This window comes from Phyllobates terribilis, unplaced genomic scaffold (assembly GCF_046119375.1).
Source record: "Phyllobates terribilis strain yellow unplaced genomic scaffold, ASM4611937v1 Scaffold_5__5_contigs__length_657084704, whole genome shotgun sequence".
Taxonomy (NCBI): domain Eukaryota; kingdom Metazoa; phylum Chordata; class Amphibia; order Anura; family Dendrobatidae; genus Phyllobates; species Phyllobates terribilis.
In genome coordinates, this window is record NW_027362765.1 from 549,154,534 (window position 1) to 549,181,121 (window position 26,588).

The 26,588-nt window shown below is 42.7% G+C and overlaps 1 protein-coding gene across 1 annotated transcript in view; it reads right to left on the bottom strand.

Moving 5' to 3' along the window:
- Window positions 1-26,588, bottom strand: part of SLC29A3 (solute carrier family 29 member 3) — an 86,624-nt gene that overhangs the window by 23,110 nt on the left and 36,926 nt on the right. The window contains exons 3-4 of the mRNA XM_073685854.1: window positions 15,752-15,834; window positions 12,679-12,905 (exon numbers count right to left, since the gene is read on the bottom strand). Of these exons, the coding sequence (XP_073541955.1) occupies window positions 12,679-12,905; window positions 15,752-15,834 (310 nt within the window). The remainder of the gene's footprint in view (window positions 1-12,678; window positions 12,906-15,751; window positions 15,835-26,588) is intronic.

Below are 26,588 nucleotides of genomic sequence, written 5' to 3' on the forward strand. Positions count from 1 at the left end.
TATAGCCACACCTTATAAGTCTATGACCTATGGCATATCTACCATAAAATAAGTTGTCCAATACCGGACAACCCATTATAAAATCTTAAAAACCTCCCAGATACAAAAAAACAAACAAACTCACCTCCTGCACTGGCGCCATTTCAGCAATGTTGGCACTGAGTCTGCAGGCAGTCAAGTGACAATGGCTCAGGGAGGTGAGAAAATGTTTTTTAGTTTATCTGGGGGACATTAGCATTTAATCAATGGGAGTCCGACACCCTGCACCCCACCAATGAGCTGTTTACTCCAGCAGTAGCTGGATATAAACATTTTGAATGGTGCCGCTGAGTGCACAGCGTATCGGCCACGGCCAGATACTGCAGCACAGCTCCTGTTCTTTTTAAGGCACACAAAGCGTTTTTGATGCGTTTTTGTGGCGGTTTTCCTCCACGGAAACGCTGCGAAAACGCTTGTTAATAGGTCTGCCAGCTATAGCAATGATGTGCTGAAATTTCCGCTCAGGATTACCATTGCGGTAAAAACTGCAGCATGACCATTGTTCGGGCGTTTCCGCCGCGAATTACAAGTGACTGTAAGTATGTGATATATATAATCCAAACCACATTCCGACTAGACCTGTGTGGCCTCATTCAATTCACTTGTATTGTCGCACCTGTCTAGTTGGAATGTGACTGGGATTATGCATATTGCATACCTACGGTCACATGATCACTCGGTCTCACCGCTGGCACCGGAGGCTCCTCAGAGCATGCATATGAGGTGTGGTATATCGTATATCACTCGGCTGCTTAAAGAGGTAGTCATAGGAACAGTTTCCGTTTAAGTTTTCAACTGGTTTATTAAAACTGTACTGCATAAACCAGTCCAAAATTAGGTAAACCACCCCATCCCTTCTGGCAGTCCAGGAAAAACAAAATAGCATACAGTACAATCTGTGTGGCTGGCTGTGGAGATCCGCCCGCTAAGGGGAACAAAAACAAGGTTCAGTTCTCTTTAACATGAGCACAGCTCTGGAGCTCTCATCTCCAGACACATAGAATACTGAATTAATCCCAAGGCTCCACATTTACCTTCTGGACCACACCCTGAGGTGGAGATATGGTGAACAGCCTCCCACCCACTCTTCAGCTGTTCACAAAAACCCAGCCCTTAATATAGTCATCTAACCCCTCTCAGCACTTAGTATGCTGGATCACTTTTCCAGGCTCACATCACTAAGGCTAAAATCCTGAGTGACACATATCTCCCCTCCAGTAGTTTACCAGTGACCTTGTCACAGAGGGTTCACAAATCTGCAGTTACACACAGTGACAGCAGACTTTTGTAATAAACCTGGACAACCCATTTAATACCCATGCCTGGACAAACCCTTTACGCTTAAATCTTATATTATTTTAAAAAAATGCACCTTTTTGGATAATTTGTGCATCATTTTCTCATGATCTCTGGAATTACTGCTTCCAGTAAATAGGAACATTCTTGTTTCTATCTGAAACCAGAGCAGATCCAGTCTAATAGGTTTTCTCAGCTGAGAATTTGCAACAATAAATAAGCAGCACAAATATTTCGGCAGCTCTTTGTGCTTTGAGGTCAAACACAAAATTTATTGGAGGGTTGCATGATTTTATATTAGGCCTCCCTGACATGTCATTGTTTTTAAGTATGAAAAAAAAAACAGATTGATTTTGAGTGAGCAGTTTTTCATCCACTTTGCATCCATTTTTCATATTTTGTCTCTTTGTACATTCTTATCATGAATGCGACATCAAGTTAGAAAAAAAACTAAAAAATTTAAGATGTTTCAAAAAACCGGAAAACACTTGGATGAAACAAAGATGGCATCCGCATGCTCTCCATTTTTTTCACAGGCCTATTGACATGAATTGGCAAATTTAATCCATGCATTGGATAAGTATCGTTCAGGTCTCCATATCTGTTTTGTGGACACCTGATCCATCCAAAAAATGAATAAATACAAGGACATGTGAGCCCGAAGACTATAATGCTATAATGGGTATAATGTTTCTAAAAAAAAAATGGATAGAACACGTTAAGGACGCAAGGATGTGTGAATGGGACCTTAAAATAGAAGAATATGCTTCATTTACATCACACCAGTGAACCCACAGAGCTTTGCAGGCCATTTTTCAGTATTTTGTCTGCATTTTTACCAGTGTTAAGTGAAAAAGTAGCCAACCGTTACTTTAAAATAAAATACAAAATGTACTAGATATAGAGCATACTTGTGGCTTGTTTTATTGCAGTATGCTACAATAATGGCATTTTTTTGCTTTATGCCCCTTTATCTATGAAAAACGTTTGAGATTTCTGCCGTTTAAAAGCACTAAAAAAATATAGTGTAATGAAGCCCTTAACATGACCTGTGACTGGAGCTGCACCAGGATAAATGGTAGCTTCGGCAATCATTTGGTAGTTCCATTTATTCATCTATCCCCACGACATAGATGACTGAAGAGCAGCCTTGACAGCGGCCATCACTCCAGGTTATCATTACAATGGGAAGTGACAATGTGAATGGATCCTACATGCCACTTGTACATCCAGGTACATAAGCTTTTAACACATGCCATGCCTTTATGGCTGTTATTAAGTTAGGCATCAAATACATCTTATTATATGCAGGAAAAAGCTCTACCACTAGGCACATATGGATCATAGATATTTATACGACTGTCCGCATAGAAATGGTTCTGTATTCCAGGGAATTTCTTTTTGTAGTCATTAAAAAAATATATATAAATATTCACGACATGGGGCAAATACGAAGCGTGCCAAAAATCTAAAGTAAATGCATTAAAACGTCCCATTTCTTTCCTAAGGGAGACATTTACAAGTAATAAATAACATAAGTGTCTGTTAACTTGACAAATGTAGAGTGGAAAAGGAAGCACAGAACAAAACAACACCATGTAACATCCTGCAGGGGACTCATCATTCACAGAAATGGATTGCCAACTTATCAAACATGCAAATGAAGCAGATCTTAGAAAAGTCCATGTCATCACAAACGCACGAGGATGAGTGCGGCGACACACATGCCGATGGCGGCACACATGCCGATGGCGGCACACACGCCGATGGCGGCACACATGCCGATGGCGGCACACACGCCGATGGCTGGCCCACTCCTGCCGTGACTCTCTGCCATCCCCAGTCTGGTTACACCGTAATTTACAGTCACTCCTATCACCACCCTTTCATCCCAGGCAAGAGACTAAAACATTTACCACATCAAAATTTCAGTCAATAAACTAAATGAAGTGGGCTTTCCAAAATTTAGTAAAAAAAAAGTCTGGATGCAATAAAATAACAAAGAGCTTTCCTTCACAAGAGTAAATCCTCCACGACTCTGGTGGTCCTACCAATCTTTGTTAGTTTCCTGAAGTGATTACTGCTGCAGCCAATTACTGGCCAGAACGATTAGGAGTCACACTAGCGTATATATAAAGAAAAAAATCGGTCCGATGTTGACCCAGAAAAGTAGGATGAGTGTCATATGAATGTCATGCGATTTTTCTCTCCTAGCATCCATATGACATGCATTTTTAACACCATCTTTTAGTTTTCAAACTTATAAAGTGATTAGATAGATACATAGGTAGATAGATGTCAGTGAAATATTTAATCAATGCTTTGCGTGTGTAGGTTTCTGTACATGTACAGTACAGACCAAAAGTTTGGACACACCTTCTCATTTAAAGATTTTTCTGTATTTTCTTGACTATGAAAATTGTACATTCACACTGAAGGCATCAAAACTATGAATTAACACATGTGGAATTATATACTTAACAAAAAAGTGTGAAACAACTGAAAATATGTCTTATATTCTAGGTTCTTCAAAGTAGCCAGTTTACGATGAGTAAAATAAAAGCACAGTGGGCATGAGATTTCTATGAATCCCATCCACTTTGCTGGAACTATAAGACACTGCGTTTTTGACGCAGCAAAAATGTGCAGCGTCAAAAACGCACCAAAAACTCATATGTAGCCTTATATGGCAACTATGCTTCCATAGGACCTTGATTGGCTGCAGCAGGGCCGCCATCAAGGCATTACTGCCCTTACTGCTGTATGGGGCCCGGTGAACAGAAGTAAAGAGGAAGGGCCCGGACCCAGTGCAGGCCCCCACCTCTTGTGCTATTGCTCACCGGGCCCTGGGCTATCTTGTGCCGGAGAGGCACCACTGGCAGCGTACATCTCCTCCACGTGGGGAGCCTTGGAGCTCTCACGGCCGCAAAACTGAACGTCATCGTGTACGCGCCGGCATCAAGCGCCACGATGCTAGTCCAGAAGTGGAGCTGCAGGGGATCATATGAGAGGTAAGTATATAAAAAAAAATTTTTTAATAGAATTAAATGGTCTTGGGGGACAGCAAATGAAGGATTGGGAGTGGGAGCAAATGATGAATTGGGAGTGGGGGGGTGCCGCAAATGATGAATAGGGAGTGGAGAGGGAACGCAAATGATGAATTGTGAGTGGGGGGGACAGTAAATGATGAATTACGAGTTGGAGGGGGACAGTAAATGATGAATTGTGAGTGGGAGGGGGACAGCAAATGATGAATTGCAAGTAGGAGGGACAGCAAATGATGATTTGCGAGTGGGTGGGAGAGCAAAAGATGAATTGGCAATGGGGGGCGAGTAAATGATGAATTGCGAGTGGGGAGGAGCAAATTATGAATTGGGAATGGGGGGGGTGCCACAAAATATGAATTGGGAATGGGGGGAGCAAATGACGAATTGGGAGTGAGGGGCTGTAGCAAATGACGAATTGAGAGTGGTGGGAGGAGCAAATGACGGATTGAGAGTGAGGGAGGAGCAAATGACAAATTGAGAGTGGGGAGCAGGAGCAAATGACAAATTGGGAGTGGTGGGAGGAGCAAATGATGAATAGGGAGTGGGGGGAGGAGCTTCTTTGGTCTTCACCATAGTGGAGTTTGGAGTGTGACTGTTTGAAGTTGCGGACAGGTGTCTTTTATACTGATAACAAGTTCAAACAGGTGCCAGTAGTACAGGTAATGAGTGGAGGACAAAGGAGCCTCTTAAAGAAGTTACATGTCTGTGAGAGCCAGAAATCTTGCTTGTTTGTAATTGATCAAATACTTATTTTCCACTAAAATTTGAAAAAAATGTCTTTCCTAATCAGACAATTCTGTGATTTTCAGGATTTGTTTTCTCATTTTGTCTCTCATAGTTGAGGTCGACCTATGATGTCAATTACAGGCCTCACTCATCTTTTTAAGTGGGAAAACTTGCACAATTGGTGACTGACTAAATACTTTTTTTCCCCACTGTATAGTTAAGGGGGCACAGTGGTCGATTACAGTTTATATTTTGAATGGTGGGTTTCATAATACCTAAATATATAATAATGGTGGGTGCACATCTGTATTCAGCTGCATAGTGTAGAAGTTGGGTATGTGTTCTGGCAGTGGTGCTCTAGATAACTGTGTTATTTTATGCAGAGACGAGTCTCGTTTGGAAGAAGTGATGGCGGTCTATGCCAGATGAAGAAGAAAAGCGAAGACTATGTACAGAGCTCCTGTGTATAATGTCACTGGTGATCACTATATTACCTGTATATTATACACTACATACAGAGCTCCTGTGTATATTGTCACTAGTGATCACTGTGCTACCTGTACAGTATACACTATATACAGAGCTCCTGTGTATAATGTCACCGGTGATCCCTGTACTATCAATACCCTATACACCAGGGTTCCCCAACTCCAGTCCTCAAGGCCCACCAACAGGTCATGTTTTCAGGATTTCCTTCCTATTACACAGGTGATGGAATTATTGCCTGTGCTGATGATGGAATTATCACCTGTGCAATACTAAGGAAATCCTGAAAACATGACCTGTTGGTGGGCCTTGAGGACTGGAGTTGGGGAACCCTGCTATACACAATCTACAGAGCTCCTGTGTATAATGTCACTGGTGATCACAGTACTACCTGTACACTTACACTATACATGGTATACTATGTACAGAGCTCCTGTGTATAATGGTACTTATGGTAATATTAGTATTGTGTTTTTTTTTATTAATGAACAGTATTGCAGTATTCGGTCCCTGTGTGGTGGTAATATGTGGTCTGGTCATGGTGTGGTGGTATTTGTTCCTTGTATGTGGTATTATTCGGTCACTATGTGGTAGTAATATATGGTCTGGTGATGGTGTGACAGTATTTGTCCCTCGTATGTGATATTACTGGTCATTTTAAAAAATGTATGTGACACATTCGCTTAAAGAAAAATAAATAAAAATATACCTAAAAAGAATATTGGATATTTTAAGAAATGTTTAATAGGTTAGAGTAGAGTAGGGCCCTGACAGAAGAGTTTACCTTGTGGTGGCGGCTGGTTAAAAAATCTTTTGATCAAAACAAAATCTACTGGCTATGTATGTGATATGGTGTTTGATGGGAACTGTTAATGTGTGTCTGGTGAGGACGAGGTGCAGAACTGAGTTTTTCCAAAAGTTGGTGGTGGGGCTGTGAAAGGTTCGAGGGGTGGAGGCGCAGCTGAGGTGGAGCCTGGGCTGAGTCTCAAGGGGGCCCAAAAATGTTGCCACTATGAGGCCCTGAAATTCCTGGTGGCAGCCCTGTGCTGCAGTACTTACCCGAGGGCAGCGATAACATCAGCACTGCATGACAACTGACAGAGTGGCGGCGCTGGAGCAGGGGCGGATTTACCTGCTGAGCAGAAGTTATTTTAATCCATGCCCTGCTCTCTGGTCATTTTTTAAATATTTTGGATAACCCTGTAATGTTAAATAAGTACTACAATACTGTGTCCGAGCTGTGCTGTAAGGCAGGCTGAACATCTCCAGAAAATAGCACATGCAACAAAAGGTCAGGAGAAACGCCACCAAACAACAAAATTCTATTATACGGCGGTAACAAAAGTAAGACGGAAGTTATGGCTTTAATAAGATTCCAGCCACTCAAGCTAAAGGTCCGTGCCCAAAAGATGAAATCACAGCAATGTCTCGTTCCCTAGTAATGAACAGAGATCCTGTGACAGGGTTAATAGCTGTGACCCAGAGATCAGGCTCATGGCACTGGCTATGTTGCTTAACACATGAAAACTTGTTTATCTAGGTTTCTTTACAACTTTCGCTTCCTCACAATAATTCGTTGCTCAACACTTAAAAAATGCACAAAGGCAAAAAATAAGAGTCACTAACCACAATGTGCCAGAGCTCCTGGTGGCACATATACATACAGTACTTAAATACACATACAGAGAGAGACACATACAGAGAGAGACTCACACAGAGAGAGACACACACAGACACAGATACAGAGAGACACACACACAGAGAGACACACACAGACACAGAGACACACACAGACACAGATACAGAGAGACACACACAGATACAGAGAGACACACACAGATAGAGAGAGACACACACAGATAGAGAGACACACAGAGAGAGACACATACAGAGAGAGACTCACACAGAGAGAGACACACACAGACACAGATACAGAGAGACACACACAGATACAGAGAGACACACACAGATACAGAGAGACACACACAGATACAGAGAGAGACACACACAGAGAGAGACACATACAGACACAGATACAGAGAGACACATACAGAGAGAGACACACACAGAGAGAGACACATACAGACACAGAGACACACACAGACACAGATACAGAGAGACACACACACAGAGAGACACACACAGACACAGATACAGAGAGACACACACAGATACAGAGAGACACACACAGATACAGAGAGACACACACAGATACAGAGAGACACACACAGATAGAGAGACACACACAGAGAGAGACACACACAGAGAGACACACACAGAGAGAGACACATACAGACACAGATACAGAGAGACACATACAGAGAGAGACACACACAGAGAGAGACACATACAGACACAGAGACACACACAGACACAGATACAGAGAGACACACACAGATACAGAGAGACACACACAGACACAGAGACACACAGAGAGAGACACACACAGACACAGAGACACACACAGACACAGAGACACACACAGAGAGAGACACACACAGAGAGAGACACACACAGAGAGAGACACACACAGAGAGAGACACACACAGACACAGATACAGAGAGACACACACAGATACAGAGAGACACACACAGAGAGAGACACACACAGAGAGAGACACACACAGAGAGAGACACACACAGACACAGATACAGAGAGACACACACAGATACAGAGAGACACACACAGATACAGAGAGACACACACAGATACAGAGAGACACATACAGAGAGAGACACATACAGAGAGAGACACATACAGAGAGAGACACACACAGCGAGAGACACACACAGCGAGAGACACACACACAGAGACACACACACACAGAGAGAGACACACACAGAGAGAGACACACACAGAGAGAGACACACACAGAGAGACACACACAGCGAGACACACACAGACACAGAGACACACACAGACACACACAGAGAGACACACACAGATACAGAGAGACACAAACACAGCGAGACACACACAGCGAGACACACACAGCGAGACACACACAGAGACACACACAGACACACACAGAGACACACACAGATACAGAGAGACACACACAGATACAGAGAGACACACACAGATACAGAGAGACACACACAGATACAGAGAGAGACACACACAGATACAGAGAGAGACACACACACAGAGAGAGACACACACACAAACAGAGAGAGACACACACACAAACAGAGAGAGACACACACACAAACAGAGAGAGACACACACACAAACAGAGAGAGACACACACACAAACAGAGAGAGAGACACAGGCAGAGAGACACACACAGGCAGAGAGACACACACAGGCAGAGAGAGACACACACAGGCAGAGAGAGACACACACAGGCAGAGAGAGACACAGGCAGAGCGAGACACAGACAGAGAGAGACACAGACAGAGAGAGACACAGAGAGAGAGACACAGACAGAGAGAGACACAGACACAGAGAGACACAGACACAGAGAGACACAGACACAGAGAGACACACACAGGCAGAGAGAGAGACACACAGGCAGAGAGAGAGACACACAGGCAGAGAGAGAGACACAGGCAGAGAGAGAGACACAGGCAGAGAGAGACACAGACAGAGAGAGACACAGACAGAGAGACACAGACAGAGAGAGACACAGACAGAGAGAGACACAGACAGAGAGAGACACAGACAGAGAGAGACACAGACAGAGAGAGACACAGACAGAGAGAGACACAGACACAGAGAGACACAGAGAGACACAGAGAGACACACACAGACACACACAGAGAGACACACACAGATACAGAGAGACACACACAAACAGAGAGAGAGATACACACAGACAGAGAGAGCGAGACACACACAGGCAGAGACACACACAGACAGAGAGACACACACACTCAGAGAGAGACACATACACACACAGAGAGAGACACATACACACACAGAGAGAGACATACACACACAGAGACAGAGAGACACAAAGAGAGAGAGACAGAGACACAGAGTTTTCACAAGCACTTTGCAATTTTGACTAGTCATATTGTTGAGAAAATTCTTAAAAGGAGACTTGTTTTTTTGCTCTTCTTTTATTCCCCCTCCTGAGTATTCTGCTTTTCTTGTTTTTTTTTTATATATCCACCATATAGTTACATGGGCCTTTTTATTTAATGCTACTTTTCACGGTCTTTATCAAAGGTGCGTGGCCAGGGCAGCGTCACCACGCAGAGCACCCAGGGCCCTGAGCAAGCGGGGGGGCCCACAAGCCATCAGGGACATCGGCACGCTATGGGGCCCGTGAGTCGGGTTTTCTCCCGTTCTTTAAACTGTTTGCAATACTTACCTCCCCTCGTTCCTCCGTAACTCTGGTGTCTTCCGCATCTTCTGACTCTGTGACGTCTCAGGGCATAAGGCTTCTGCTCTGAGCAGTGCAGAGCCAGAAGATGCGGAGGAGTCCGGAGCAGCGGCCAGCGAGGAGAGTTTTTTTTTTCATGTATGGAGCTATATATGGGGCCCATACTGTATGGAGCAATATATGGGGCCCATTCTGTATGGAGCAATATATGGGGCCCATTCTGTATGGAGCATTATATGGGGCCCATTCTGTATGGAGTCCTATATAGTGCCCATTATTCCATATGGAGTACTATATGGGGTTCATTATTCTGCATGGAGCAATATATGGTGTTCATTATTCTGTATGGAGCGATATATGGGGTCCATTATTCTGTATGAAGCATTATATGGGGCCCATTATTCTGTATAGAGCATTATATCGGGTCCACTATTCTGTATGGAGCATTACATGGGGTCCATTATTATGTATGAAGCAATATATGGGGCTTATTATTCTGTATGAAGCAATATATGGGGCTCATTATACTGTATGGAGGACTATGTGGTGCACATAATACTGTATGGAGGACTTTATGGTGCCCATAATACTGTATGGAGGACTATGTGGTGCCCATAATACTGTATGGAGGACTATGTGGTGCCCATAATACTGTATGGAGGACTATACGGTCTAAAATGAAAACTTTAGAATCCCCCCCAGGACATGCACTGTGCGCTGTGAGGATTTGCCGGTTTCTGAGCTATTGTAGAATTTATAATAGATATCACTCATGTAATGTAAGAAGTAAGTGAATCTTTGGCATTATAATCTAATATATACTGACCTTGTAATGTCTTCACATCCTGTTCCGTCCAGATGTGTCCGGATCCCAGAATTCCAAGCGGTGGAAGTTCGCCGACCGCCATATTGGGACACCCAAGTGATGGGTGTCTCAATATGGAAACTGCTGGTGGTACCAGCCTATTGCGCGATACCACCAGCGGAACACCGTCGCGAACACGCCGCACACTGTATACGCCGTACGTACCACACGGCACATACACTGTATACGCCGTAGGCACCACACACACACACACTATACGCCGTATGCACCACACACACACACTGTATACGCCGTACGCACCACACACACACACACACTCACTGTATACGCCGTACGCACCACACACACACACTCACTGTATACGCCGTACGCACCACACACACACACTGTATACGCCGTACGCACCACAAACACACACACTATACGCCGTATGCACCACACACACACACTGTATACGCCGTACGCACCACACACACACACTCACTGTATACGCCGTACGCACCACACACACACACACTCACTGTATACGCCGTACGCACCACACACACACACACTCACTGTATACGCCGTACGCACCACACACACACACACTCACTGTATACGCCGTACGCACCACACACACACACTGTATAAGCCGTACGCACCACACACACACACACACACTGTATATGCCGTACGCACCACACACACACTGTATACGCCGTACGCACCACACACACACTGTATACGCCGTACACACCACACACACACTGTATACGCCGTAGGCACCAAACACACACTGTATACGCCGTAGGCACCACACACACACACACACACTGTATACGCCGTACGCACCACACACACACATTGTATACGCCGTATGCAGCTTCTTGCGCAGTACCACCAGCGGAACACGGTCGTGAATGATTCACTGACCGCCGCCATCTTTGTACAGGAGGAGCGCATGTGCAGTTTTAATTTGACCGCCGCTATCTGCCTGCACAAAGATGGCGGCGGTCTGCTTTACTGCGCAGGGAGACAGCTCAAACGAGAGAACACATGAGGGAAGAAGACAGCACAGGGGTGGAGAGAGAGAGCAGACAAGGGGGAGAGCACATGGGGTACACAGTTCAAAGAAGAGATCACATGAGAGGAGAAGACAGCCAATGGGGGAGAGAGAAAGCGCACACGGGGGAGAGAGACGGAGCACAGGGGGGAGACAGCTCAAATAGGACAGCACATAAGGGGAGAAGACAGCACAAGAAGGAGAGAGACAGCAGACAAGGGGGATAGCACATGGGGTAGACAGGTCAAAGAAGAGAGCACAGACGGGAGAAGTCAGTACATGGGGGAAAGAGAGAGTGGATAGGTGGGTGAGCACATGGGGGAGGGATTCCCAACGCTGCAAAGCCTGTGCCCATCATGACATTACCGCCCTCCCGATGCTATTGCATCGGGCCTCCATCTAGTATGCCTATATTTCTCTGCCGTATCTGTCCATCATGAATCGTGGTATGTGTTAAAGAGGCCCACTAAGACTCTTTCACCTACTTGGTAAAGACCATTCTAAACTTTTCAGTCACTTTTCCTCCCTCAAAATAAAAAAAATGTATACTTTCCACCCGCTGCAGGTCTCAGGTGACAATGACACAGTGTCAGGAACAGTGCCGCTACAGGAGCTGTGCTTTTTTCTTACTTTACTGCGTACATTGGAAGCACTGAGAAGGGCTGTCCAGTAGTGCAGAGCCACCTTGACTTTCTGTAAATCAATACCATAAAACCTCTCCTTTGTTCAGACCAGATTTCCTGTGACAGGTTTTCAGCTCTGATATATACTATGCAGCAACACTGAGAAGACACTAACCCTATCCCTTAGGAGACTACTTTATGAAGTAGTTTTGGGTGGTCTTCTCAAAGCGCTTTCACTTTATATCAAAATGTATGTACCTGATATTAATGACTGTGAGTGTTTCATTGGGAAACGTCCAGTTACACCGAATACACTGGCGGTGAGGATGTTTGATGCCCCGCTGAGGACGGCTACACATATCAACATTACAGCAAAGAATTCCTGAGTCCAGAAAGAAGTATCTATTTTCACCAGCACCGTGATGAATATAAAGATGAGCAGCATGACCACCAATGAGGACAGTATTCTGGCCTGGGAGGAAATCCTACAAGAGAAAAAAAGAGAGGAAAACATATTTAAATGAGATAGGCAAGAAAAACCTTATAGAAATCTGCATATACCCTCCAAGTGTTCAGCTCAAAGTGCTACAAGGGAACCGGAGATCTTCTATGGCTACAGGTAGCAATTGGGAATATCACACAGACTTCTACCGAAAATGATCTCTGGAAAAAGGATGCCAATTAGCTTGCCTCCAGAAGGAAAAGTCCGTCTACAGCTATCCTGCAAGGTAAAGGGGATCTCCAGTGAAAATAAGTTATCACCTAGCCCCAGGACTTATAGATCGGAGGGGGTCTGGTGGCTGAGAGCTGCATTGATCGGCAGTTTGGGGCACTTTTATACCCATTAGAATAGGAGTGTACATGCCTGACCATCACTCTATTCATACCTTATGGAGCTGCCGGGAAAAGCTGAGCGATCCTATAGAGAATGATTAGATTGGCGGTCCAGCATGTGCACTGCCGCTCCGTTATAATGGGTATAATAGGTCCTATTTTGCCGATCGGTAGGCCATTGACCTATAAGATATTACCTATCCTATGGATGGGTGATTACTTATCTTCACACGACAATCCTTTAAATACTCAACACATTAAAGAGATTTTCATAAAATGTGGAACATTTGCATAAGGGGAGGAAATGGAATAAAATAGAAAATCAAGTGGTAGCGCTGCATTGGAGAGATACCAGGCGAGTAGTCGGTCTTTTATTATTTCATGCCACTCACCCCACCACCAGCCCTGGGCAATATTTGCCATATCCTAGAACACCCCATTTAAACAGCCTTGACATGTCACCAGTGTCATACTCTTGATTTCTGCATGTCACGCAGCAGTTTTGTGTCTGAATGGTGATGAAATCTTAGAGCTGATCTCTGCCATGTAGTGAAGAGTTAATGGTATTTTCATACCTTTCTGGTGAGTCAGTGCCTCAGTACACAATGACACCTCCATCATTTTAATGACAGCCAATTATGGCTGGTAAATAAATAGTCTTCTTTCTTGTCTAGGTTCCTGGGTGAAGGGAAAACTTTAGGCCAAATCTTGATTTTCTGCTTTGCTGCAATCACATTGTTCCTTAGTGTTATTTTTAAGCCGCCTCCATCCACTTCTGGGTTAGATGCCTATGTTAAGCCATTTGTTCCTGTGACAGCAGCTGGATGTTAATAACCTGTGCTCGGGGGAATACAGACCTAGGTCTAAGTGCAATGCCACGTCTCCCATCAGTGCAGGCTAATTAGATGTCTGAGCACTGATACAGGCCGATCAGACGCTGGAAGGAAGATGGGACTTACCAAGGAGGCAGAAGAGGGAAATAAAACAAGATTACACTTTTCTTCTACTTTATAATTTGGTGATAAACATCTCACTTATTTACTTTACCCGGAGCTGAAAATACATTATTGCCAAAGCAGCAGCTACACACGTCCGTGCGTTACCTTTTAGGACTGTACTGAGGCACTAAGCAATACATTTACATATAGTTTTTCAGAGAAATTGGAAAATAGCAGAAACATTTTTTTTTCATGGATTAAAACCACAACTTTGTCATTTTCAGCCCCCTGATATGTAGCTTGCAGTATGATCCAAGTTTCAGACTTTTCTTTTCTGGGAGTGTCTCTCCCATGAATACAGGCTGGACATGAAATGTGTGTATCCGGCCGCACTCCTGCCTTCACTGCTTATGTATCGGCACAGATCGCATTACTCGGACCATAAGGCTACATTCCCACAATGAGCTTTTGGTGAGTTTTTGACACTGCAGAATTTCTGCACCATTTCTTCATCTATTATTTAAATTAGGTTACTTGCGGTTTTTCACTGTGTTTTTGTGTGCATTTTTTTAACACGCGTTTTTATCGTGTTTTTGATGCTGGGGTTTTTGTTGTGTCATGCTTTAAATAAACCTGCTGTGTTTTTGACACTTACTGGTATCTGACTTTGACAAAACTTTATTGATATAATCATGTGTGGATTACATAGGTCTCTGATGCGTTTCTGTAGTGGAAGTGCATGTGCGCATTTTACCTGTGAATTTTCTGAATCTAATGCAAATCTATGGGGGAAATCCGCACAGAAAACTCAGAGTAACTGCAAGAAAAACTGACACGCTGCGGATTTGAAACGCGCCACAGGTCAGTTTACGCTTAGTAAAAAAAAAAAAAAGCACAGTGGTCATGATATTACTAGAAATCCCATCCACTTTGATGGAACTGTAAGATGCTGCATTTATTTTTTATGCAGAAAAAATAAGGATTGTCAAAACCTCAGCAAAAGCTCATGGTGGGAACGTACCCTAAAATGCACTTTTTAGCAAGAAAAACGCTTGCTAAAAACTGTATGTGTGGAAGGCAGCTTCCGGTCATGGAGGAGAACGTTGACACTGCGTCCTTCCCGATCACAGAGAGAAATGTTCTCTTCCCTCCTGCCCCACACTAATCTATGTGCACGTGGCAGAGCTGTGTGTGTGTCCATAAATGTTCATGTAGCAGAGCTGTGTGCGCGTCTATAAATGTTCATGTAGCAGAGCTGTGTGCGCGTCTATAAATGTTCATGTAGCAGAGCTGTGTGCGCGTCTATAAATGTTTATGTAGCAGAGCTGTGTGTGCGTCTACATGTGCAAATGTAGCAAAGGTGTGTGTACGTCTATAGGTGCAAATGTAGCAGAGCTGTGTGTGTGTCTATATGTACATATGTAGCAGAGCTGTAAGTGAGTCTATAGGTGCATATGTAGCAGAGCTGTGTGTGCTTATATGTGCATATGTAGCAACGCTGTGTGTGTGTGTGTGTGTGTGTGTGTGTGTGTGTGTGTGTGTGTGTGTGTAGACTTTACCTGTTTACAAGGTAGAAATTCAGGATGAGGCATGGCACCGACGGTACGGCTGAGGCAATAGAAAAGTAGCTTTCAAAGTAGTCCTGGAAGATAAAGGTTTAAGAAAAGTTATACTAGATATGGAGATTTTTCTATTACTATGCTACGGTCAGCAATTTGTTTTAGTAAGACTGTGTATATCTACTCTATATAATAGAGGCAGAAATCTAATATCATGTAACAGAAACTAAGCATTGTAGACATCTTAGAAATATATAATTCTCATGATTGGCATGCCAGTGTGAGGGAAATTAAATAAGGAAATTGTCTCTTCAGAGAGGAAGAGGATTTGACCTCTAGTGCCACCTATTGGAAGCAGCGATCCTAAAAGTCAATATCGACCCTTTAACGAGCCTTGCCATAGGACTTAAGATAAGAGCCAAAACCAAAATCTCAATTTGCAGAAAAGACGTTTTGGGGTACTGCCCCTCAACAGTGCAAAGTACAAGATCTGATTTGGCTGTATGAGAGGCTTCTCAGTGGGATCTAATTTCAAAGCTCTTACAAGAAGGTGTTTCTCACAGGGTAATAAAACAGAGAAGGTTACAGACATGCCCTAAGAAAATCCTGTGAACATCGCTCCCTTGTAAAGACCATAAAAAAATGAACAAACAATGGCCCACCTTATATTTGCTAAACAGACCATGGTACCTGGTCACAAGTGCCAGACCATGGACCGGTTGTTGCCTACTCAAACAATAAACATGTTGAAAAAGGAGACAACATGAGTATAGCGGCATAAAAAACATTATTTTATTCAATAAAGGTTACATAACAAAGTATACAAAAGATCACATCACAAGATGGGGGATATGAAGTGCAAGGTGACAGGCATAATAGGGACACACGGGTAATGGGCCAAGATATAAGTACGGTATATGTATAGCTCCGTTTGAATATTAATGGTGGGTGTGGGAACATGTGTCGTGGGAATCACCAATTCATAATAGGCTGCTTAATGCTAGTGGAGCCCTAATGTGCCAAGGTATATAGGTAATCCCATCTCACATGCCAAAAATCCCCCTAACCTGATTATAGGTCATGCGCCTCTTGAGAAAGACAGGCGAAACGCGCGTTGGGGCGTGTTGTCATCATCACCACGATTGCATAATGGTCACAGTGGTCTGAGGGCCTCATACTCTGAATCTCCGGGTGAGTGTTGTCTGTGATGTAATCAGGTTAGGGGGATTTGTGGCATGTGAGATGGGATTACCTATATACCTTGGCACATTAGAGCATTAAGCAGCCTATTATGAATTGGTGATTCCCACGACACATGTTCCCACACCCACCATTAATATTCATAAGGAGCTATACAGATACTTATATCTTGGCTCATTACCCGTGTGTCTCTATTATGCATGGCACCTCGCACTTCATATCCCCCCATCTTGTGATGTGATCTTTTGTATACTTTGTTATGTAACCTTTATTGAGTAAAATAATGTTTTTTATGCCTTTATACTCATGTTTTCTCCTTTTTCAAAAAGACCATAAAAAGTAGCAATAAATAAAATGGCCATTATCTCTTGAACGTATGGTGGATTTTAAAAAGAAAAAAAAAAAATAACAGAATACCGTACTATAGGAGAGCAGTGGGAATAAAACAAGCATAAACTGGCTACTTTTCAGCTGATGACAGCAACTCTTTCAAGGGGCGGTCCAGGATTAGGAGAAAAAAAAAAACAAAAACAGTGCCACACATGCCCATGTTTTGTGTGTGATATTACAGTTGAGCTCCATGGAAGTGAGTGGGCCGGAATGGCAATATCAAACTCTACATGTGGACAAGTGTGTTGCTATTTTTGGGGAAAGCATTGATGACCTATCCTGTGAGTTTCCAGGACTCTTGTGGGGCTTCTGGGTGTTGTTATATAACAGACCATGGAAGATAAATGTACCAGTTGTTTCTTTGTATCCTGATATATTCTTATATATATACACACACACACACGCACGAGTATATATATATATATGTTTTCACTTAGTGATAGTGTGTGAACGTCTTTAGTCTTGTGATCTTTTAATCCAGTAGAACACAGGCCCTATTGTCCCATTAGCCACTTGTGACTGCATTAAATGAGTTTTGCTGAGTAGACCATAAATTCACTATATGGGATCGCTTTCTATGCGCTAAGTATGCGAACATGAAATACATGAAATCTGAACTGCTTTACTGCTCTAGAAAATAGAAATAACTGAGAAATCTTTGTGCATAAATTTACCGATACCAGGACCCTACCAATGTGTATCCTCTCTTAGAGACTAAAGTCTGCATGTGTATGGGAAGGTAAGATCCTGCTGCAATTAAAACCGCCTGTGGATTGAGGCGGAGAGCTCACTCAGAAGACCTATGCATATAAACAAAAAAGACTGACTGTCACTTCCAAAACAAGAAATAGGTGTGCACGTGTGCTTACTAAGAGCAGCCATCTCCATATACAACTAACAAATAGAGTAGCACTCTGCACAGGCGGTTTTAATTGCAGCAGGATCTTGCCTTCCCATACACATGCAGACTTTAGTCTCTAGGAGAGGATACACATTGGCAGGGTCCTGGTATCGACAAAACCCCTTACTGTGGCTACCAGGTACACATGAATTGGCCAATTTATGTGCCAAGATTTCTCATTTATTTCTATTTTCTAGAGCAGTAATGCTATTCAAATTTCATAGATTTCATATTTGCATACTTAGCGTGCCAGGTGCTACTTTATTTGTTAGTTGTATATGGAGATGGCTGCTCCTAGTAAGCGCCTGTACACACCCATTTCTTGTTTTGTAAGTGACGGTCCGTCTTTTTTGTTTATAGGTACCAGAACGGAAAGTGGCTAGAAAAGGAGAGCTCCAGCACTGGATTATTTGGTGCGGCCATGCATTCATGGGCATTGGCACCACCTTTTACCTTGGTCAGGGACAGATCAACTGCAGTTGTAGAGTGAGCCATTCTATAAAATCAGACTTCTAGATAAAACGCAGTTATAATTGTGCTCTCTCCGTATAAGTTGAAGGAGCTTCTTATATACTGCAGCACGTTGTGTCTCAGCCGTGGAGATCTGGACTGTTCTAGTGGAAAAGACAAATGCTCCTAGTTGTGCTCTACCGGAGCGTTCCCGTCCCCATGTACGATGTCAGATAGAGTTCTCAAGGTTACATTTTCTATGGTTCGCTGTGGCTGTACTGAGCAAACTGTACATCTATATATAAGAATCTGAAGGTGGACTGACTTTTCTCTTTGCTGCTCCTCTGAGTATGCAGGGTTTTTTTTCAATCCATAAGGTTACAGACATACAGGCATTTCAATGCAGTGCTAATTATTTCTGCTGTCTACAAGGGGGCGTGCCTCACGGGGTAATTATGCAAAGCAGACTAAAGACACCCCCAGAGAATCATGTGAGCCACACCTCCTTGGCAAACACCATAAAAATTAGCACAAAATAAAAAGGTCCATATCTCTAGGGTCATATGGCAAATAAACAAAATCTATGGGGTGTAGTGGGAAAACAATATGGGCAAAAAACTGGCTATTTTTGACATGGTGACGGTTCCTCTATAAGATCAAAGAAACTAAAGTAAATAAGAGAAGAAAATACTTAGAAGTTATCAAAACAGTACGGTGATATTTACAGCAGCCTGTATTCTGTCACAGTAAGGCCTAGGCTACACTGCGACTTTTTGAAGCACTACTGATTGATTTTAACTATGAAGTGGCAGCTGCAGTCCATCCAATGCATACAACTCAATGTACTGGATCTGCGACAAAAGAGTTAAAATCAAATCAGTAGCACTACAAAAAGTCCCAGTGTAGCCCAGGCCTAAAGCAGACACAAGATCTTCTATGCTGACTTTCTTCCCTAGTCTTCAGACTTTTAAAAGACCACATGTGCCCGTCGCAAAAAATGTCTGTCCGACATGCAGCAATCATAGTACAGTAAAAAGTCTACTTTTTTACTTTTCAAAAAATCACAATTACCTGCAGTAAATAGAAGACAATTGCCTCCATTTAGCCAACTTGTTTCACCCTTATGAGCTTCACCAGGGTGAAGGCAATGACTATGAAAAACAGGGCTGTGGAGTTTGAGTCTATTTTGGTGGAGTCGGTATAAAATGGACCGACTCCTAAAATATATAATAAATTAGGTACAGTAGTACAATGCAGGATGTGCTGGAAATGTTTTCATAAGAATTTGGGAAAGTTGTGAAATGTCCTATAAATGTTGGTTCTATTCCTGATCTAAGGATCTGGGCTTTTAGCTGAGATGAATCTGTGCTGCACTTTATGTACACGCTCAGTAGTGAAGCTCCTCCAACCAGTGCTGTGGAGTCGGAAGTCAAGGAAATTGAGGAGTCGGAGGTTTGGCTTACAGACTCCACAACCCTGCTGATGAAGCCAGTAAGGGTGAAATGGTGGGGAGGCCCTTTTTCTATTGTAATAGCATCTTGTTCCCCCTGGTCATTAGAAGTTACAAAATAGGATACAATCCCTGATGGTTAGATAATGGACAGCAGTTCTTTTGCTTTATGCTAGGTATACAATTTGAAGCTATTGGAGCTGTGTATGTAGAGACAAATAGGCAGATGTATCCATATTTGTATTACAATTGAATGACTCAACTAGCTTAGTAATTGTACCGCTTGTGATACATTTAAAAATAGGAAGGACAGAGTATATAACTATAATGTGCACCTTAGCATATGATTTGCACTGGATACTTATATTTTTTTCATTTAACAATTAAAGAGTTATGTTTTAATTTGGATTGGTTAAAATGGGATTTTTTGGGCATTTAGCTATTGGATTTAAAATACTAATATACTTCTGGCACACTCCATACCAGTGTAGTGTAACTATACAGACAGCAAAGTACGCACCTGACAAACTAGAGTGGTGTGAAAAAGTGTTTACCCCCTTCCTGATTTCTAATTCTTTTGCATGTTTGTCACACTTAAATGTTTCAGATCACAAAACAAATTAAAATATTAGACAAAGATAACACAAGTCAACACAAAATGCAGTTTTTAAATGAAGGCATTTATTATTAAGGGAAAAAGAAATCCAAACCTACAGGGCCCTGTGTGAATTAGTGATTGCCTCGTAAACCTAATAATTGGTTGGGTCACCCTTAGCAGCAACAAATGCAATCAAACGTTTGCGATAACTGGCAGTGAGTCTTTTACAACGCTATGGAGGACTTTTGGCCCACTTATCTTTGCAAAATTGTTGTAATTCTGCCACATTGGAGGATTTCAGAGCATGAACCGCCTTTTTAAGGTCATGCCACAGCATCTCAATCGGATTAAGGTCAGGACTTTGACTAGGCCACTCCAAAGTCTTAATTTTGTTTTTCTTAGGCCATTCAGAGGTGAACTTGCTAGTGTGTTTTAGATCATTCTCCTGCTGCATAACCCAAGTGTACTTCAGTTTGAGTTCACGAATAGATGGCCGGACATTCTTCTTCAGGATTTTTTGTTAGAACAATTCCTGAAATTCACATATAATATATGTCCATGCAATAAATACCCCATACACTTCAATCACGGGATGCATTTTACGACATATATATGTACAAGACTATAGAACGACCATTCGGAAAGCTAATCATAACCCAAACGAAAAAAACGAACACCCAGGTCATTGAATACAGAAGATAAAGAATTAGCCAAACAATGTGTTAGACTAAGAAAACTTTATTAAACACATAAATTGGTTCTTGGTGGCACTAAAGAAAAAGTACACACACGGATCTATAGTAAACACATACTGCCTTCCTGTGAAGTCCAATTATAGAAAAACAGGACCAAACTACACCATAGTATATTAATGCTGCAGATGCAATATGTGATATATATTGTGTTGAACCCACATACTTAGCACATAAGAGTACAAAAATGCAGAACAGTGCAACGTAGCCTTATCAAAAATGAATTGTATATAAGGTCAATGACCAAATGACCAGCTGGTGACAAGGGGGGACGCCACCCCCTGACAAAGGTGTGCCGAAAAGCGCGTCGGGGTCGGCGTGCAGCACACGGAGTGACGGACCACTAGGTATTGAGATATCTTTATTTCATGCTGTGTATGATTGAACTATAGGGCTGATGTATCTAGTAGTCTGTATGTATACTCTTTGGACTTTCCAATTCGTTAAGATGTATAAACTTTAGCTTCACTCTTAGCAATTGTACCTGCATCAGCAATGGTTTAGGTATATGAGATTTGTAGCCTTATTTGGTCATTGACCTTATATACAATTCAATTTTGATAGGGCTACGTTGCACTGTTCTGCATTTTTGTACTCTTATATGCTAAGTATGTGGGTTCAACACAATATATATCACATATTGCATCTGCAGCATTAATATACTATGATGTAGTTTGGTCCTGTTTTTCTATAATTGTACTTCACAGGAAGGCAGTATGTGTTTACTATAGATCCGTGTGTGTACTTTTTCTTTAGTGCCACCAAGAACCAATTTATGTGTTTAATAAATGTTTCTTAGTCTAACACATTGTTTGGCTAATTCTTTATCTTCTGTATTCTATGACCTGGGTGTTCGTTTTTTTCTTTTGGGTTATGTTCAGGATTTTTTGGCAGACAGCAGAATTCATGGTTCTATTTACCACAGCAAGTCTTCCAGGTCCTTAAGCAGCAAAACAGCCCCAGACCATCATACTACCACCACCATATTTTACTGTTGGTATGATGTTCCTTTTCTGATATGCTGTGTTACTTCTACGCCAGATATAATGGGACATACACCTTCCAAAAAGTTCAACTTTTGTCTTTTCAGTCCACAGAGTATTCTCCCAATAGTATTGACGATCATCAAGATGTTTTCTGACAAAACTGAGACAAGCCTTTATGTTCTTTTTGCTCAGCAGTGTTTTTTGTCTTGGAACCCTGCTATGCATGCCGTTTTTGCCTAGTTTCCTTTCTTATGGTGGAGTTATGAACACTGATCTCAAGTGAGGCCAGCAGTTCTTTGGTTGTTGCTGTGGGGTCTTTTGTGACCTCTTAGATGAGTCGTCGCTGCGCTCTTGGAGTAATTTTGGTCGGCCGGCCACTCCTGGGAAGATACACCACTGTTCCATGTTTTAGCCATTTGTGGATAATGGCTCTCACTGTGTTTCACTGGAGTCCCAAAGCTTTAGAAATGGCTTTATAACCTTTTCCAGACTGATAGATCTCAATTACTTTGTTTCTCATTTCTTTGGATCACAGCACGATGTCTAGCTTTTGAGGATCTTTTGGTTTACTTCACTTTATCAGGCAGGTCCTATTTAAGTAATTTCTTGATTGAGAACAGATGTGGTAGTAATGAGGCGTGTGTATGACTAGGGGAATTGATCTCAGCTTCCCAAAGATGTGATAAACCACAGTTATTTTATGTTTTTAGGGGGGGGCGGCCAATCACTTTTTCACACAGGGCCCTGTAGGGTTGGATTTCTTTTTCCCTTAATAGTAAAGACCTTAATTTAAGAACTGCATTTTGTGTTTACTTGTGTTATCTTTGTCTAATATTTAAATTTGTTTTGTGATCTGAAACATTTAAGTGTGACAAACATGCAAAAGAATAAGAAATCAGGAAGGGGGAAAATATTTTTTTCACACCACTGTTTATCCTGCCGCTACTGTTTATGGCACCTAAGAAGGGAGGAATTAGGCCAATGAATCTGCTTTCTGCTCATCCCATCTAATATATATAATTGTCTTATCCCGTCTGTCTGTCTGTCCTTCTGTCCAGGTAATCCCGCGTCGGTCGCTGATTGGCCGCGACCGGACCATCAGCGACGCGGGATTTCAGAAAAAGATGGCGGCCGTTAGCGGCTCATCTGCCGCACGGAGGTCAGCGGCGATGCAGCTGGTCATCTCCCGGCGCTAGCCGGTCATCTCCCGGCTGCTAGCAGCAGAAGGAGCCCGACCGGCGGTGCCGCTGCCCTCCATGCGGCTACCGTTGGGAGATCAGCGCCTAGGGCCGCTGATCTCCCGAAGGCATGTGTGAAGGGAGGACCGGGAAGCGGCGCCGCCGGTCGGGTTACTTCTGCTGCGAGCAGCCGGTCCTCAATCAGCAATATTGGCGCCAAATTTAAACACCGCTCTGCTGATTGGTCGCGACCGCCGACCGCGACCAATCAGCGATATTGGCGCCAAATTTAAACAAAGCTTTGCTGATTGGTCGCGACCGCCGACCGCGACCAATTAGCGATATTGGCGCCAAATTTAAACAAAGCTTTGCTGATTGGTCGCGGTCGCCGGCCGCGACCAATCAGCATTATTGGCGCCAAATTTAAACCCCGCTCTGCTAATTGGTCACGACCGCCGACCGCGACCAATTAGCGATATTGCCGCCAAATTTAAACACCGCTTTGCTGATTGGTCGCGGTCGCGACTAATCAGCGATTTTGGCGCCAAATTTAAACAAGCTCTCCGGTCCTCACTAACACAGTTCGCTGATTGGTCGCGCCCGGCGCCCGCGACCAATCAGCGATATTGCCGCCAAATTTAAACACTGCTTTGCTGATTGGCCACGGTTGCCAGCCACGACCAATCAGCTATTTTGGCGGCAAATTTAAACAAAGCTCTGCTGATTGCGCCCGGTCGGCCGCATACATATTCTAGAATACCCGATGCGTTAGAATCGGGCCACCATCTAGTCTATTCATATACTTGCCATTGAATCTACTTCTACCTTAAAGTGTTGGTTGCTCAACCCATTGATGCAAGTATGTGGTGATCTCTGGGTTTTCTATTGTTTGAGTTTTCTTGTATGGATTTTGCACCACTCTCATCCAACTATGTGGTGATCTCTGGGACTGTGTTGCATGCTTTCTGTGAAACATGGCAACCTAAAACAGGTGCCATCATCTCCACTGCACTCAAGAAATACCAATAATCAATTACCAGATCCAGTGCTAAGAATATTCGTACAGAAGAGCGGGGAAATCAGGACACCAGTACATGCAGGCATGTGGAACATGGGTTCACAGCTCTTTCTGATCCACATTGTCACATTACCCAATCCTAGAGGGTGCAATAAAACTGAAAGAGGTATTATAATCACATTTATGGCATTCTATCAGTATATGCCTTACATATGATGGCTGCACATTGTTGGACTACAACCTGTCGGGAGAAGGAGGGAGTCCTCCATGCCTGTTCAAACTCCAGAAGATATGAGCTCATGCATGCGGCTATCTTCATTGTAATTTATATGAGTTTTTGAAACTATATGCCATTAAGGATGGAGCGAAAGCATACTCCAAAACGAGTTTGGCGAGAAATTGATCCAGCCGTTGAACTACAAGCTGCCATGTCCTTGAGTGTATTTCCAATGCAATTATTTTCTCATACACTCCTTCCGAAACTGTGGATCTACAAGTTGCAGCACCTTCATGGCACATTAAAGGTTGTGGTGTCTCCAAACCACCAAGGCTATGTTCACACGTTCCGTTTTTGCTGTGTTTTTATACTGCGTTTTTGTCAGTGTTTATTTGTCTCTTGTGCATACTGATAAAGTTTAGTGCAGAAAAAATAACCTAATTTAATTTCAGCAGGTTTTGGCACCAACAATACAGCAAAACCTGATACCTGCGTTTTTGCACTACCCATTGCTTTCTATGGTTGAAAAATGCTGAAAAAACCCTGAAAAAACGCTGAGAGAAGTGACATGCTGTATTTTGCAAAAACGCAGCTCTTTCACAAAACAGTCAGGAAAAAAAAACAAGGTGTGCGCATGAGATTTCTGAAATAAAAAAAGCATCAAAAGACACTGCAAAAACGCAAAGTGTGAACAGAGCCTTAGGCTACAGTCTGTTCACATGTCCAGTAGTGATCAGTTAGAACGGATCCAGTAGAAATCCGTTGGTAAAAAAGTTATGCAGACACAACTTTTTAGTCTGGTTTTAAATAACGGATCTCTGCCAAATGTGTTTTTTTAACATTGAAGTCTACGTAAAACGGATTTTGCTTACTGGATCCAGAAACAACTCTGTAGTTCACCGAGTCAGGGCCACTGATGCCACAGAGTGACAGAGTTCACCATTGTGATGTGGTTTTATGCCGTGCACCCAAATGTGGAATTAGGAGTTGTTAAATCCACAATCTACACCTTATCGCACCACTGCTTTACACTGCAACAATAATGAGGTTTCTGGATTTAAATTGTGATTGGTTGGCTGGAATACCAATTCATATATATTTGCAAGGGTTCCGTCATATATTTTAAATATTTTCTAAGATTTTTATTTTTTAATATTCACTATTTTTTATATCTTTCCCTTGAACTAGATCTAGGTTATATTAGATTATATTTACAGCATGGATGAACTCTTTATGTATCAAATGACCAAGTTCTCCAAAAAATATGACGTAGTGGTCATGGGAGATTTCAACTATCCAGACATTTGTTGGGAATCTCTCTCAAGTAAAACTAACAGGTCAAGCAAATTCTTATCCTCTCTTGCTGACAACTTTATCTTCCAAAAGGTAGGGGAGAAAACAAGGGGATCTGCTACTTTGGATCTAATCCTTATAAACAGGGAGGAAATGGTTGAGGAGGTAAAGGTGGCTGGGACCCTAGGAGGCAGCGATCATGCTATTATAGAATTTTGGATAACTAGAGGAGGAAGACATGTGAAGACTCAAACTTCAAGGTTAGATTTTAGAAAGGCAGATTTTAAGAGACTCAGAAAGAGAATAGGAGGGATCCAATGGCTGGATGTCCTTAAGGACAAAAATGTCCAGGAAGGATGGGAAATTTTTAAAAATGAGATTCTCAAAGCACAATCGTTAACAAT